Genomic DNA, 17,736 nt, shown 5'->3' on the forward strand with positions numbered 1-17,736 from the left:
TCAGATCAGCCTCAATTCCTGCACCTTCACTCCTCAGACCACCTCAATTTCTGCACCTTCACACTTCAGCTCACCCCAGTTACTGCACCTTTATACCCCAGTCCCCAGCAACAATTCCTCAGATCAGCCCCCATTCCTGCTCCTGCAGTCCTCGGATAAGCCCCAATTCTTGAACCCCCAGAACTCTGATCACAATTCCTGCACCTTCACACCTCAGATCTACCCAATTCAAACACCTCCAAACCTCAGATCAGCCCCTATTCCTGCACCTCCAGACCTCAGATCAGCCCCAATTCTTGCATCTTCAAGCCTCAGATAAGCCCCAGTTCTTGCACCTTCACACCTCAGATCAGGATAAGGCAAGAAAGGGGGTGGGGCCAAGATGCGGCTCCGTGTGTGAATGGACACACAGAGTAGTGGGTGCCCCAATAGTAAGCAGCTTGCTACGGGGAACCCAACAAAAAGAAGGAATCAGGAGAGCCGACGGGGGACCCGAAAAGAGGAGGATACAGGCCACTCTGTGCAAAACCACTGCACACAGCAGGTAAGTATAACATGTTTTCTTTTTTTGTTTTTGTTTCACCTGGTGATCCAGCCAGTAACAGACTTCCTGTCTTAGGGTGTGTGCATTCTGGATGATGAAGTAAAGCAGACCCCTTTGGACAGCAGCACTGTCAGTCTGGGGAGAGAGTAGGGTTAGACTAACAGATTTAGATGGACTTGACTAAACTCCAGCTAAATCTTTAAAAGTAGTTACAGCAGCAGTTTTTTTTCTTTTGGGATAAAGGTTTTACCATACAGGACACAGGCTCTTTAATCAGAATGATTAAGTTATACGTGCAACTACCTCCAGGTGACTGGACACCAGCAAAAAAAGAAAGCTACAGGAACATCCCTCTAACATAACCTATAACATAGCTTCAGTTTTATAGCAAGCACTAGGGAGATCATAAAAAAGGGAGGGAGGGACCTGTGTACCAAACTGCGCTTTAAGAATCTGATTTTACTGGTAAGTCAAAAAATATAGTTCTACAGTATGAGACACAAACTCTTTAACCACTTGACAGTGGAACCTTGGTAGACATTAATAAAACTGGGACAACCAAAAGCAGCCCAACTGAGGGTTGCATTGAAAAAACTTTCAACTCGCCCACATAATAAAATCGGTTAGGACAAACTTAGAAAACTCATAGTGCAGACTTGTATTACCTTACATCTTGAACATCTGAGAATCTAAAAAACAAATTCCAGATGCTGAAAACCTATGAAGCACTAACAGATTTGTTAGAGTGAACCTTAACAAGAAAGGGAACCTTAGCCAAAGTTTGTACAGTAGTTCGCAAAGTAGCAGAAGGCAATAGGTAAAAGATCTGACTGTAGACTGAGAAATCCGTGAGGATGGAAGTGGAATTTTTAGCCATGTATTAAGTCAAAATAGCAATTTTCTGGCAGACTGCCATAGAAATCTATACCGGACGAGGGTGAGTGTCCCTACGCACCATCTGGCCAATTGATGAATCTAAAATATAACCTTTATTCAGATATATGTAAAATGTATGCTAAGCTGTAATTAATGCTCATTGGAGTGGAATGTACTGCCCACAACAATATGACTGGATACCATTACAATTATTTATCTTACATCCAAATGGTTAATAACACCAGGCCAGATCAAATACCATACCGTTTTAGATGAAGTTACGGGATAAAGAAGACACTGTAGTTTGATCATAAGCCTATCAGATGGAATATATAATCTCTATTAAGGAGATAAAGTTACCCCATTGACAGAATTAGTTGGATAGTATAATCTGTCTTGCTACAGATATGTAATACGGGTACACTCATCCACAGGCCTTAATGTCAGCCTCTAATGGATCCCCATATCCAGTCAAAAGTACCTCACCATCTTGAGGAATGCAAATGATGCACTATAAAGCACAGTACAAACCACTCCAAAAAAAGGCGGGGTGAGGGGTAGGAGTAAATACCATATGCATTGAAAAAGTGCCCCCAAAGGAAGACCCAAAAGAAAAGAAAAAAAGAAACCCTACATGTTTTGCTCCACAAAACAGCTTAGTCAGGAGTATAAAAAATAGGTCACATAGTGGCTGGAAGTAGTCCTCAGTTTCACATGGTGGCAAACATTGTGCACAGTACATTCTACTCCAATAGGCATTAATTACAGCTTAGCATACATTTTACATATATCTGAACAAAGGTTATATTTTAGATTCAACAATTGGCCAGATGGTGCGTAGGGAGTAGGGACACGCACCCTCGCCTGGCATAGATTTGTTATTTGCCAAAGATGATTTACAATTAGAGCTTAGTTCAATAGACTGCCATAGAAATGACAGAAATAAATAAGCCTAAAAGAGGGCCTCTATAACCTTTTGTTTAAAGGTCCTTGTATATGGAATTACCATCCACGGGGGCCTGTTAGGGACTTGCTAAGACAAAAAAATGGCAGAATCTACCACAGAAACTGCCCACTTACATAATTGGATACTTTTGAGCACAGTATTTTGGAGGAGTAAACTTCTCTGGGTGAGGCCAGTCCCCATAGATGAAACTACCAGCAAGTGGACTAGTTTTAGCTGGTCTATGCAATTTGAGTGACCCCATGCTGCAAAGTCAGACTGTTCTAACACTAAACTTTAGGGCACAGCATCAGTAAGGGTAGCTATGGTATCCTTAAGCTTGGATGAAATCTCCACTACAGTCATGTCATCATGACCCATTGCCTCTGAAGAAGGACCACAGTCTTGGACTTGTAGGAGACCCTGCAGCTAATTCCACGCTTTGCAATACAGCCAACCCGAGCATGTCAACATTATACGCTGGCCCCTCTTTTTCTATCCAGAGGGGTCGGGGTACAGTCCCCCAGTGTTTTGCAGAAGAGTCACCCAAACCAGAAACTGCAGTAGGAGCCGTAGTGGCTATGGAACCTTGATAGAAAAATCATTCAGAAATCAGAAAGCGAGAGATACAGAGAAACTTCCATATGAAGAAATTAAGCTTCTCTCAGTAGAGAGAAAAGGTCCATCACACTAGCAGAAAACGAAAGCTAGTTGGGAGTGGAAAACATTATATAAAAAGGATGTCCCTGCACCTTTCACTTTTTGCCAGTGTCTAGTCACATGAAGGTAGCTGCATAAAATCCAGAGCCTATGTCCCATACTGTACAACTGAGAAAAACACATGAGAACAATCTGTCGTCTTCTACTGTCAGCATGCTCCTTACACTGCAACACATCTCACTGATTCCTTGTGCTGTTCTCCACCTACCGCCTTTCTGAGCTCTGGTGTACACTCTGCACGAGACTAATACAAGGTCAAATTAAGGCACTTAGGAAGCCTATAGGTTATTCAGTTTTTGTTCCCTCCTCTCCGCAGAGCTATTGTGTTTTTCCGGCGGGAAGCCTGCTATAGCCACCAGCAGTGATCGCAAGAAAATAAAACAGGCTGGTTGTACTGAAGTCTATTGATTGATTGACTTCAGTACAACCAGCCCATAGATGGATGGAATCTCAGCCAGGCTCTTCTGAACTGTCTGTGATTCAATCCATCTCTGGTCGGCTTTACACTGGTGTATTAAAAAAAAAAAAATATGATTTAATAGTGTCTTTCATTTATGCCTTTGTTGGATCTGCCTAGAGTTCAGCTTTATAATGTAGAACACACTAGATTTTACAGTACCTCTGTGTTATATTAGAATTATATTTATACAAATGAACTAATCAGTAGCAAAATGACATAGATATTAAGAATGGTAGCATTCAACATTTTACACTCCCACTCAAATTGCATGGTTTAATTATATCTGCTTCTTGTTTACTGATCTGTAAAAGGCATTCATATTTTATGTGAAACCTCCATGTGTCCAGGACTAGAATTATTTTGTGTTCGGCAAAATTAGCCAGTAAATTGAATTACACGATTAGCACTGTCTCTGTGTACTTGAGGAAAAATATAGGGGGGATTTACTAAAAGTGGAGGGTACAAAATCTGGTGCAGCTGTAGTTAGCAGCTGACTGGCTAGCATGCACAGCTGTACCAGATTCTGAGCGTTCCAGTTTTAGTAAATCTCCCCCACAGTCTTTCAATGGTGGGCAGATAGAGTATGCCAACAATCTCCTACCCATATGAATTGTGTAAAATTATGCTTGAATCCCCTGACCATGCTTGTTTATATATCAAGAACAGATCATCTAACATGTATGAGAGCTTTTACATCCAAAGGGCCATAACCTACAGTACAGGTGAAACTCGAAAAATTAGAAAATCGTGCAAAAGTTCATTTATTTCAGTAATGCAATTTAAAAGGTGAAACTAATATATGAGATACACTCATTACATGCAAAGCATGATAGTTCATGTCGTGATTTGTCATAAATTGTGATGATTATGGCTTACAGCTCATGAAAGCCCCAAATCCACAATCTCAGAAAATTAGAATATTGTGAAAAGGTGCAATATTCTCAGCTCAAAGTGTCCCACTCTAATCAGCTAATTAAGCCATAACACCTGCAAAGGGTTCCTGAGCCTTTAAATGGTCTCTCAGTCTGGTTCAGTAGGAATCACAATCATGGGAAAGACTGCTGACCTGACAGTTGTGGAAGAAAAAGGTGCACAAGCAGCAGGGATGACCGCAGCCTGGACAGGACTGTCAGGAAAAGACATTCAAAAGTGTTGGGGACTTTCACAAGGAGTGGACTGAGGCTGAAGTCAGTGCATCAAGAGCCACCACACACAGATGGATCCTGGACATGGGCTTCAAATGTCGTATTCCTCTTGTTAAGCCGCTCCTAAACAACAAACAACGTCAGAAGCGTCTTACCTGGGCTAAAGAAAAACAGACTCAGTCTGTTGCTCAGTGGTCCGAAGTCCTCTTTTCTAATGAGAGCAACTTTTGCATCTCAATTGGAAACCAAGGACCCAGAGTATGGAGGAAGAATGGAGAGGTACACATTGCAAGATGCATCCAAAAGAACAAAACGAAACCAGCGCTCAAATCTTCATGCAGACTAAAGAAAATTCTGAATGCCAAAACGTTGAAGTGCAGCCCTTCAGAGATCGGGAAATCTAGGTAATGGTGAACAAAAACAAACAAGGGCGCACTCTCATCGTGCATTAACATGGTACACCACGTATTTATTGAAAAATAGAAGAAATATACTCACAAACCAAAAAGGTTAAAAACAGAACAGGCAATCCGTAAGGGCAGTCCAATGGATTCAAACACCTATATGGGAAAGGTTAACGCGTTTCGGGAACGAACCCCCTTCCTCAGAGCTAGAATGTAGACCTTACGGATTACCTGTTCTGTTTTTAACCTTTTTGGTTTGTGAGTATATTTCTACTATTTTTCAATAAATACGTGGTGTACCACGTTAATGCACGATGGGAGTGCGCCCTTGTTTGTTTTTGTTCACACACTGCAAGATGCTTGAAGTCCAGTGTGAAGTTTCCACAGTCTGTGTTGATTTGGGGAGCCATGTCATCTGCTGGTGTTGGTCCACTATGCTTCATTAAGTCCAGGGTCAACGCAGATGTCTAGCAGGAGATTTTGGAGCACTTCATGCTTGAACTATCTTGCTTTGCATGTAATGAGTCTATCTCATATATTAGTTTCATCTTTTAAGTTGCATTACTGAAATAAATGAACTTTTGCACGATATTCTAATTTTTCGAGTTTCACCTGTATATCAAAAGTTGAACTCCAGGAACAAAAGACACATATTGATTCAGCTATGAATTCAGGAAGATTTTATTGCATTTGTAACTATTTTAAGTACATGAATTTAATCTCAGCTTTTTGCAAACTGATGTATAGAAGCATTCAGACAGCGAAACGGAGCGGCAGGCCTGGAAGCCAATCAGGTATGCTGCATGCAAATGTGCTGACAAAGAACATGATGATAGGAGGAGAGAGCATAATGAGTGGAGAGTATGAGCTCATCAATCTACTTCTGCTCCATCAATGTCCGCTCAGTAGGTTCAGGATAAATTGAATTACCCCAGGGTAAATGATCAATTTAGAGAGGATACTACTGTATTTCTTCTACAGCCTATAACTATAACAAAGTGGTGTCTCCAGCTTGGCTCTGCTGTCTACTAGGTCTGAGTAAATCTCATACAAATCCATTGGGAGGTAAAATCAGCCCCTAAATCTGTGTATTCATCTGTTTGTCTGGAATTCAGCTTTAATTTTATTCCAATAAAGAATTTTTTTTGTGTGTGTAATGGGGAATCTAAATAACTACTGGATAAAATGGTGCAATGCAGATGTTAAAATATTGAATGTGTTTCTAAAAGAAATCAAATATAATGCATACATAGAAAAAGCAATAGCCATGTGTTGTATCTTTCATCCTTTGTATGGTGAAATAACAGACCTGTAACAAAATATTGTTCTCTTTCCATTGCCACTGGACACTACATTCAAATCACTGCTGTTAAACTGCCACAAAGCACCATCTAGTGTAATAAGCGTAAACTGCAGAAGAAACAAAATAGGAATTGATTCACTTAATAAATGCTTTATTAAAAATGGCCTGAGGATCATTTCATTTTGGCACGTAAATCTTGGTACAGGTTTTTGGCAGCAGAAATTTAGGTGCTAACACTTGCATCACATGATGTAATTTAATAGCTGCTACTACTGCCTTCATAACATTTACTGCTATGCTGGTATAAATTTGGCTTGAAATGTAGGGTTACATTTAAGTGGCAAGGTTGAAGTTAAGGGATTTATGGATGAGTTAGGCATTAGGATTTACCAGTGAAGTTTATGTTAAGGGTCAGTAGATATCTCTTGATATCTCTTTTTTTATGTGTAAAACCCATATCACCACAAATATGGTCAACTGATATAAAGACTTTTTTTAATACCTATAAGAATGGTTGACCATTTTAAATGAATTTTTTTTTTTTAAAATTAAGACTGTTAAACGTATATTCTGACTATCTGCACCTATATATTACCTCTAGAGGCAGGATTAATGAGAGCAATCATTAAATAAGCCTTCCAGTCTGACCAATCATTAATTGTCTCTTTTATGATGACAATGCATCATAGGGTGTAATCTTATGACAGAGGGTAATCTTAAAACAGAGGGTGTAATCTACAAAATTGTGAGCAATAACCTAATTACGATTAATTTACATGCAAAATTACTTTTGGGTATAAAACTGTATCTTTCTTTACCCAGTGAACAGTTCCTCATTCATTTTGCACAAAGCATCAACGAGTGGAATAACCAGAAAAACAAACAGTCAGTTAAATTAAGAGGAAGTGGAACTGTTAATATTAGGATTATATAAAGCACACCCAGAAACCAAGAAAAAAACACTGTGAAACTACAACATAAGAATGTAATAGGCATTTGCTGCCATCTGGTGTAAGTAATCAGAATTTTGCGTTATTCAGAATTTACTCTGGTATGGATGCTTGATGTGTTTAATCAAAGTAAAATTCAAATTACATTGTACTATCTTTTTCTATAATTACAAATGAATAATGTTATATTACGAGATTTTAAAAATGTATGCATTTATTTCCATGCAATGTACTGTACATACCAGGGCCCCACAAACCCTTTAAACATAGGATCACGTCACTATTATTATTATACAGTATTTATATAGCGCTAAAAGGTTTGCAGCGTTGTACATTATAGTGGGGGACAGAACATGAGACAATGCAGTAACAAAACAATACACAAGGGGTTCGAGGGCCCTGCTCTTTCGAGCTTACAATCTAGGAGGGAGGGGATAGTGGTACAGGAGGGAGTGGCTGTGGGGGATGGAGTGGTAGGAGGAGTGGAGGAGATCGGCTGTTAGGTGAGGGCGGGGTAGGCTTCCCTGAAGAGATGGGTTTTCAGGGTGCGCCTAAAGGTGAGGAGGGTAGGTGACAGTCTGATGGATTGGGGTAGTGAGTTCCAGAGGATGGGGGAAGTCCTGGAGAAGTCCTGCAGTCGGGCGTGGGAGGTGGAGACCAGGGAGCTAGAAAGTAGGAGGTCTTGTGAGGAGCGAAGATTACGGGTAGGGTGGTATTTGGGTATCAGGTCAGTGAGGTAGTTTGGGGCAGTATTATGAATGGCTTTGTATGTCTGTGTTAGTAGTTTGAATTTAATGCGTTGGGCAATCGGGAGCCAGTGGAGGGAATGACAGAGGGGGGTGGCAGAAGTGGAGCGGTTGGTAAGGTGGATGAGTCTGGCCGCTGAGGTCAGGATAGACTGAAGCGGGGATAGTCTGTGATGAGGTAGGCCGGTGAGAAGGGAGTTGCAGTAGTCCAGGCGTGAGATAATAAAGGAGTGAACGAGTTGTTTAGTAGTGTCTGGGGTTAGGAACGAACATATTTTGGAGATGTTGCGGAGGTGGAGCCTGCATGAGTTTGCCAACGATTGGACATGGGGTTGGAAGGACAGGTTTGAGTCTAGAGTGACACCTAGGGCTTTGGCTTGTGAGTTGGGACTGATGGTGGCGTTGTTGGTCGTGATGGAGAGGGTGGGGGGGGGGCACGGGCTGGGGGGAAAATCAAGAGCTCGGTTTTGGAGAGGTTTGATTTGAGGAAATGGAGCAACATCCAGTCTGACATGTCGTTCAGTAGGTGGGTGATACGGGCGGAGACTGAAGGGGTGAGGCGAGGGGTGGAGATGTAAATTTGCGTGTCATCGGATGAGAGGTGATAGTTGAAGCCCTGGGAGTGTATCAGTTTGCCGAGGGAGGAGGTGTAGATGGAGAAGAGAAGGGGCCCAAGGACCGAGCCTTGGGGGACCCCAACAGAGAGGGGGAGAGAGGGGGAGGTGATAGCGTTATAGGTAATGCTGAAGGAGCGTTGGGATAGATAGGAGGAGAGAGCGGAGTCTCTGATGCCGAGGGAGTGTAGTTTGTTAAGGAAGACGGGGTGGTCAACTATGTCGAAGGCCGCGGAAAGGTCGAGGAGTAAGAGGACTGAGTAGTGGCCATTAGCTTTGCTTAGCAGGTCATTAGTGATTTTGAGTAGGGCGGTTTCAGTGGAGTGTAGGGGACGGAAGCCAGGCTGTAATGGATCAAGGAGGTTGTCAGTGGGGTGGGCGCTTAGGCGATTGTAGACTTAGCGCTCAAGGAGCTTGGAAGTAAATGGCAGCAGGGAGATGGGTCTAAGGTTGTTCAGGTCGGTGGGGTCCAGTGAGGGTTTTTTGAGTATAGGGGTGATGTGTGCATGCTTTAGGGGGGGAGGGGAATGCGCCAGTAGAGAGGGAGAGATTGAAGATGTGGGTGAGGGAGCGTAGGATGGAGGAGGAGGGTGACCGGAGGAGTTGTGTGGGGACAGGGTCAAGGGGGCAAGTGGTGAGGCGGGCTTCTGAGAAGACCTTAGTGACCTCCTCAGTGGTAGCAAGGCTAAAGGAGCGGAGTGTTGGGGAGGTTATAGTGTGCGGGATGTTAGGTGTGGTGGGGAGTAGGGCGGTTGCGAAGTCAGAGGAGTGAAGAGTTGGTGGGGTTATGGTGGGAGGGAGGCTAGGTGGGGAGGTAGGTTGAGCATTGGCGATGTCCTTACAGATTACGTCGATCTTATTTTGGAAGTGATTGGCAATCTCATGGGCGGTGAGTGAGGTATTGGGTGGGGGAGAGAGTAGGGAGTTGAAAGTGGAGAAGAGCCGGCGAGGACAGGTGGAGAGGGTGTTGATGAGGGTTACGAAGTAGGCTTGTTTGGCGGCGTGGAGGGAGGAGGAGTAGGTGAGGAAGGCGGATTTGTAGACGGAGAAAGCTCGAGGGGATCTGGTTTTACGCCATAATCACTCCAGCACACGGCTACGTCGTTTAAGATTTTTAGTGTGGTCATTCTGCCAGGGTTGAAGCAGTCAGGGTCTAATGCTACGTGTGGTTAGGGGTGCTAAGGAGTCTAAGGCAGCTGACAGCGAGTCGTTATACGCAGTAGTGGCCAAGTCAGGGCATGACAGTGGAAGGATACTGTCGTAAAGACGGTCAGGACTATCACACGGTTAGGACTGTGGTCAGTAGGAGTAGCAAGATGCCCCATTATTGGTCATCAGTGGACATAACAATGCCCCCCTCAATTGGTGAAAATGCCCCTATATTAGTGGGAGTACAAAAAGCTCTGAGGCCAATCGGAAAAAAAAATATACAACTAGGTCAGTGGTTACTGTGAGTACATAATGTCCCATGTCGGTGGAAAGCAGAAGCAAGAAGTGTTCTTAGCTACGGGGCCAGTTGGAGTAAAAAACAAAAATGCCTATGGTCAGTGGTCCATGGAAGTAGAAATGTCACTATGTGGGTAATCTGTAGCAGAAAGAAATGCCACTGCATTGGTGGTAAGTGGGAGAAAATTGTCATGATGCTAGTGGGAATAAAAGATGCCCATGTCAATTGGCGTAATAAGACTTTTCTAGCCCTCTTACTCTCTGGGCATTTGTGTCAGTGGTATGATAAAATGACCCCCCTTTTCCCTGACCCTTCCTGACATTGGTGTTGAGTGGGATAATTAAAGAACCCCCTAGCATAGATGCTTACTGACAACTTACCTCCTTGCAGGCTCCATGTCCTGTGATGTTCCTGATTGTGACACCAAGGCTGGGGCTATGCTGGCCCCATGAGGCAAGATATCACTCCACCCAATAGTGCCTGTAAAATATTGTTGGGTGCTGGAATACTCTTGCCTGGAATTTCGCTTTAAACTAGATCAATGCATGCTACTTGATATCAAATAAAATGCATGTGGATTTTTCTCCTATCATGTGAATTGCACGTAGGAAAACAAGGTGCTGTATACATAAACCGCCCTAATCAGATATCTGTTCACATTTGACACATTCAAATACTACAGGCATAAAATACAAAAATTAACCCTGCAATTGAAAACTTGAAGCAGAAAAAAAGATTAACAAGGACTTGCATTCTTACATATATTCAGCTGTTCACACTCAGTTGGAGATAGAAACTGGGGCCAAAATAACTTGTGCCACTTTATCTGTCCAGCTGGCAATTAGAAGTCTTACCAACAAGGGTGCTTCTGCAGCTGTTTATGAAATAACAGACTTTTATATTCTTGAAATGGTTCCATTTTTTGGCATGTTAAATTGAGCTAAGCCTGAGAGAGTCACATTTGGCAATGTAAGGGCTACCAACGTCTCCAGCAGTAACCCATAAACATCATGTATCAGTAGGCCTTCAACACAATATTAGCACATTGCTGTTATTTCCATGTTATTGACATTATAGAACACATACAGTACTTCACAGTGCTATGTAATACTATGCTGCTGTTTCTGTGTATGAGATTTTCCTGAATTAGTGACAAAAACAGACACATAATTCATTGTGCTTGTCACTCCCTTTCCTGAGAGTCGGGTTTATCTGACCTCATCACTGAAGAATGTATATGGACCTTTTTTTGAACAAAAGAAATTGAAATATTTTTATGGTTTGTTAAAACATCACAAATTAGAAACACAAGGATTACTACAGCTAAGCTCTGTCTACCTGGCATTATAAACATAGAACTTTACAAATATAAAAAAGAAAAATATGTCATTACTTGACAAAGTGAGCCTCTAAAAACAATTACAGGCTTATACAGCAAAGGGCAATTATGAAGTGCATTGATGAGGGAAGGATTATGACATGGGTAATTAGGACAGATGCAAAGGATCAACAGTTCCAGTTGGGCTCAAACCCTGATGCTTCATTCTCTTATCCTGGAACCAACAGGTAATACTGCTTAATTGTAATCTCGGAGTAGAAAGACCGATTCCAATGCATTATATGTGTACACCCAATAGAACAGGCACTAAAAGCAGTGCAGGTCAAGCATAGCCACCCAAGGTTATGATGCACAGTTGTCTGGGCAGTGTTTCTTAACTCTATTATACTGTTTATCACCCTTACAATGGTAAACATTTACAAAGAAAATCCAAATTTGTGTCATTTTTTTTTCTAAATGACCTTCTATAACCCATCCACTTCATACCCTTATGCATTTTAAAATAGCACATTATCTAGCTTGTTTTCTATAAATAGTGTTTGCTAAAATTGCAAGTTAGTATAGTACCTTTAACCACTTTCCCAGTTCTAGGAGAGCGTCCCTGGATGTCCTCCCACATGCGCGCCTCCAGTGCGCCCCCTTGGGCACACATCGGGAGCGCTCTGTGACAACTGTGTGCCTTGGATAATCACAGCGAGCCTTTACTATGTGATCAGCTGTGTCCAATTTAACTATCTGATCAGCTGTGTCCAATCACAGCTGTCACAGTTTAACCGCCTGCCGCCCGCCATATAGGGCAATGATGGGCGCAAGGTGGGTCTCTCGTTCTGGGAGGACGTCATATGACATTCCTCCCACTCTAACCGTTAATACGCGGCTCCGGGAGCGTGCAGCGCAGTGATCGGTGTTGCGCTGTGTCCCTCGAAAGAGCTGAAGATGTCGGCTCGGTCATGTGATCAGCTGTGTCCAATCACAGCTGATCACATGTAAAATAGGGAAATGCCGGTTATCAGCATTTCTCTCCTCACGAGCTGTCACACTGACAGCTCGAGAGGAGAGCCGGTAATTGTCATTCCTCGGGGGGGACATCTACATTGATCATCAGGGCACCGATGATCAGTGTGCCCTGATGATCAGTGTAGCCCCAGCAGTGCCACCTGTCAGTGCCCATCAATGCCACCTGCCAGTGCCCATCAGTGCCTCATCAATGCCACATATCAGTGCCTACCAGTGCACATCAATGCCACATATCAGTGTCCATCTGAGCTGCCTTTCAGGGTCACCTATCGGTGCCAGTCAGTGCCACCTATCAATGCCAGTCAGTGCCACCTATCAGTGCTGTCAATCAGTGCCAGTCAGTGCCGCATATCAGTGCCAGTCAGTGCCGCCTATCAGTGCCACCTTTCAGTGCCCATCAGTGATGCCTGTCAATGCTCATCAGTGCCACCTACCAGTGCCTCTTCATCAGTGCCCATCAGTGATGCCTATCAATGCCCATCAGTGCCACCTACTAGTGCCTCCTCATCAGTGCCCACCACTGCAGCCCATTAGTGCCCATCACTGCAGCCTCATTAGCGCACATCAGTGAAGGAGAAAAATCACTTATTTACAAAATTTTATAACAAAACCAAGAAAAAAACGTTTTTTTCGCAATTTTCAGTTGTTTTTGGTTTGTTTAGCAAAAAATAAAAACCCCAGAGGTGATTAAATACCACCAAAGGAAAGCACTATATGTCTCAAAAAAATGATACAAATTTCATATGGGTACAGTGTTGCATGACTGCGCAATTGTCATTCAAAGTGTGACAGCGCTGAAAGCGGAAAACTGGCCTGGGCAAGAAGGGGGTGTAAGCGCCCTGTAGGCAAGTGGTTAAACAGACTCAATTATTTTGCTGGTTATCTGCTTTCCCTTCCTCACACAGAGATCATGTATGAGGGAAGGAGAGCCGGATCTGTGAAGGGCACAGTGAGTACAGCAGTTTACACTGATACACAGTGCCCTGATCACCAGTGCAGCTTCATCAGTGCCCTGATAATCAGTGCAGCTGTTCAGTACCCTGATTATCAGTGCAGCTTATCAGTGCCTACTTATCAGTACCCATCAGTGAAGCTTATCAGTGCCCATCAGTGCAGCCTCATTAGCGCACATCAGTGAAAAAGAAAAATTACTTATTTGCAAAATTTTATAAAAGAAAAGAAGAAAAAAATGTTTTTCTTCAAAATTTTCAGTCTTTTTTCGTTTATTTAGCAAAAAATAAAAAGTCCAGTGGCGATTAAATACCACCAAAGGAAAGCTCTATCTGTCTGAAAAAATGATAAGAATTTTGTTTGGGTACAGTGTTGCATGATTGCAGTAATTGTCATTCAAAGTGCGATAGTGCTGAAAGCGGAAAATTAGCCTGGACAGGAAAGGCGCAAAAGTTTTTGGTACTAAAGTGGTTTAAGGACACGTGCTAAGAAAATACATAGGCTTTGTTGCCGATCTCTCTTTTTAAAAAAGCTACTTGCCTGAATGCTCACAAAAAGACTTCATCCAAGTTTGCAGCTTAGAAAGTATTACTGAAAGAAACAACCAGGCAACTAGCTTTTTTCAGAGGTAGGAGGTCAGAGACTACATTCTATTTCCGTATGTACAGGCGCCACTAGCTGAAAACCTTCATTCTAGTATATCTATCTAATCTATCCATTCAGTCATATCCGACCCTTCGTGATTGCATGGACCATCACTTGTAAGCGACTTTTTCCATGAATTCTCTTAGCAATTATTTTTACAGGGTAGGTTGCCATGTCTTTCCCCAACCCCTACCATGCAGGAAATCCCGCATGGCCAGGGATGAAACTAGGACAATTTAGACAGGAGCCAATTAACCTACCAGCATGTCTTTGGAGTATGGGAGGAAACCGGAGCACCCGGAGGAAACCCACACAAGCAAAGGGAGAACATGCAAACTCCGTTCATGGTCGGGAATGGAACCCATGACCCATTTACTGCAAGACAGATGTGCTAACCACTAAGCCACTGTGCCGCCCACTCTAGTATATAGTTAATAATAAATAACTGAGATCTCAAGTTTTTTTTCACAATTTGTATATATAAAGTAGAGAAAAAATAGTCACCTTCCTTCCCTTTCAACTTTTCAGATGTTCCCAGGAAGTACAGGTACCACTCACTGAAAACCTCTAGTCTATTACATAGTCACTGAAACTATGGGAAAGGATGGGGAACTGACACCATAAGGAATATGTCAAAATGTGCATACCGAAATTAGAGTAAATGGTCCCCTTCCTGCCCAGAAGTGCTCCTGGATGTATGAAAACTTCTTGCAGAAATACAATTTGCTTGTAGAGTGCTGAGTAAACTATCTCCTTTCTCCCTGATTATAAAGGCTGGTTAACCTCCCAGGACTAGCCTGACAAATACAATATGATAACCCAGCTGTGGATAAATTATTGAAGAGTTGAGAAGACAAACTTAATCTGGGAGATGTATTTAAATACTGGAAGTCTGGCTCCTGGGATCTAGCCCTATGACAGACGCATTATTGTTCATGGAAAGCATGCGTTCTATCTCCCTGTGTGCATGCCTAATATCACAGTTTCTACCTCCTCTCAGCTGTAATACATCAGCCTGCAACCCGATCTCTGTACTGAGAAACTTTTTTCCTACCACCACTGGAGGAATTCATTTGAGTGCATTTTATTATGTTTTAAATTGTTGTTTTAACCACTTTAAAATAGCCTGGGAGAAATACGCCACAAAATTACAAATTAAGGAGATCCAAAAACATACAAATCTGCAAAACTTCAAGAGTCACCTTTGTGAGCACCAGGATTCATTAACAAATTTGTGAGTCATTACTAAATCCAAAGTTTACATTGCAAATATGTCTTCAATGAGAAATAACATTTGCTAAGGGCCAAATGATAGCTTAAAATTATGTTATTTAGGGCAGAATGGCCAAGGTATCTTTGATATTGCAAACTGACAGCTGCTAGCTCCAATAAGTGGAAACAGGAAAACTCTCTTATCAGCTGGATGAAGGCACTGATCAAGTGTTAGCAGTCTGTTATGGCTGTGTACCCCTTGTAAAACATTTTAATCAAGGTTTAAAAATGCACCCTTTCTGGGAAAGGATGCAGCCTCCTACCTCCTCCTACACGCCAAAAGTTTATTACTATGGTCAATAAGCTTTGTTTGCTACAGAATCGGTAAAAGAATGCCAGAATATTTGGTTCAGGCTATACACACATACATTGCTATTGTAAATTCATTTTAAGATGTTTTAATTTTTTCGTGAAGTTTTTGTGATATATAATTGCCATTTATCCCATATTCTGTATATGGGTATTGTAACCAAATCTATATATGTAAATTTACTTTATACAAACAGTCCTGTACATTGTCTAATTCTGACCATACACGGTTTACATTTTATATATACAGTATATATATATATATATATATATATATATATATATATATATATATATATATATACACACATACATATACACACACATACTCACATGCATACCAGGATGAAAATTACAAACCTATTCATTTTCTTTTCCATTTATTTCCCCTTTTTTCCCTATATGAACAACAACAAAGCACTAGTTTGATCTGGCCAGTAGCCAAAGGTTACACTAGTGGCAGTAATGCATGGCAACCAGTCAAATCTGTACTACATTTCTTTATAGGTCCAGCCAAAAATGTACTGTTTATCATTGGTTAGAGCATTTTGCAGATCATTACTGCTCTCTACCCAGTCACTGTATGAGCTTTGGTTTGTGCATGGAAAGTGGCAATAATGTCCACGACACCCATTGGGCAAGCACAGTCATTCTTTTTGTAGTGTGAGCTTGAAAATGAAAAATATCTGGTTGATTTCTATAGATAGCTATTTTTTTTAATTAGTTCTTATTATTAATGCTTAGTAAATGTATCAGCTATTTTGTTATGAAGCACTCTATGTATGTAAATGTATGCTAAAATAAAAAAACACATAAAGCAATGTCAAGTAGTGTAGCCTTAACATCAACTGATTCCAATAATATACAGAATAAAAATGATCAATGATTTTGGGAGTACTCACAGTGAATCCAAGCTTTTTATAGTCCCTGGTGTACATAGACTTTCTTTTTTCAATACTCCCACCGAGGTTGTTTTGGTCTGGCTCTACATCAAAAGCAATTCTACGTAACTCAAATATAATATCCCTTTGGGCCTGGGGACAAACAGAGGAAAGAAGACAGTAATGGAATAGAGAAAAACTCAATGGAGACCATTGTATGTTAGTAGAGATCCTTTGTGATCATAAGTATAGCTAAAGGCACAATATCATGAATTCACTGTGTGTGAAAAAGTAAGTGAAGTTTGATATACTGAGCAGTATGGCGGTACATAAACTTGTGTAACTCTGAAATGTACAGATTTTTTAAAAATCCCTTGAGGGATCTGCAAAATGTATATATAAAAATATATACAATATAAAATATTTTTTTTGATACAGTGGTCCATATTGGAGGCATATAGTGAAAGATATTGTATGTTTTAATGTGTTACCATCAACTACATTTTAAAGTTAAAGTATAAGTTTACCTTTCTGAACATGTTACATGTTCCACCCAGAGAGCTCAGCGGTTTGTGAACCACAATCTTTATAAAATACACTGCCACTGAAAAGATGGGCAACATTTTTTTTTGTAAATTTTATTGCAGTAAATTACAAAAACATCATTTAGAAAATATTTGGATTTAATCACTTACTTGGTCTTGAGGATCCATTTTGGTCATCATTCTATCCTCCAGTAGATTGAAAGTTAGAACTTGCAATACATAGAGCTGGTGTGCCATTTCATTATTAATGGTTCTCTGTGCTCTGATGACATGCTATGAAAAACAAGAAATATATGGTCAGTCTTCACAGAGCCTTCTTGTCCTTATGATGCCCGTAAAAAAAAAAAAAATGGAGGTTACGGCTGTCACCTGGAAAGGAAGGAATGGTCATCAACAAAAACACTACTCGAAGTTTTAACCTTTCCCCATAACATGGTTTTGTTTTTGTCTGTGTTCCTGAAAAGTAACCTTCCTTGCTCCATCCAAAAACAAATACTTTTGGAAGGAATTGAGGTTTGCCCATTGACATTTGGTCACAGCTTTCCACACAACAAATTTAGAAATGTAACATTTATTGCACAGGGCATAGACATAATCTAGCATAGAATCATGGCCATCTGACAAC

General features: G+C 41.4%; 1 protein-coding gene across 2 annotated transcripts in view; it reads right to left on the reverse strand.

Moving 5' to 3' along the window:
• Nucleotides 1–17,736, reverse strand: part of ELMO1 (engulfment and cell motility 1) — a 533,930-nt gene that overhangs the window by 309,380 nt on the left and 206,814 nt on the right. For both annotated transcript variants that reach the window (XM_089687036.1, XM_089687028.1), the window contains 2 exons: nucleotides 17,262–17,384; nucleotides 16,588–16,719 (listed from right to left, as the gene is read on the reverse strand). In XM_089687036.1, coding sequence (XP_089543162.1) covers nucleotides 16,588–16,719; nucleotides 17,262–17,384 — 255 coding nt within the window. The remainder of the gene's footprint in view (nucleotides 1–16,587; nucleotides 16,720–17,261; nucleotides 17,385–17,736) is intronic.

This window comes from Staurois parvus, unplaced genomic scaffold, assembly GCF_062004578.1.
Source record: "Staurois parvus isolate SC_StPar_1 unplaced genomic scaffold, SC_StPar_1.0 ptg000020l, whole genome shotgun sequence".
Classification (NCBI taxonomy): Eukaryota; Metazoa; Chordata; class Amphibia; order Anura; family Ranidae; genus Staurois; species Staurois parvus.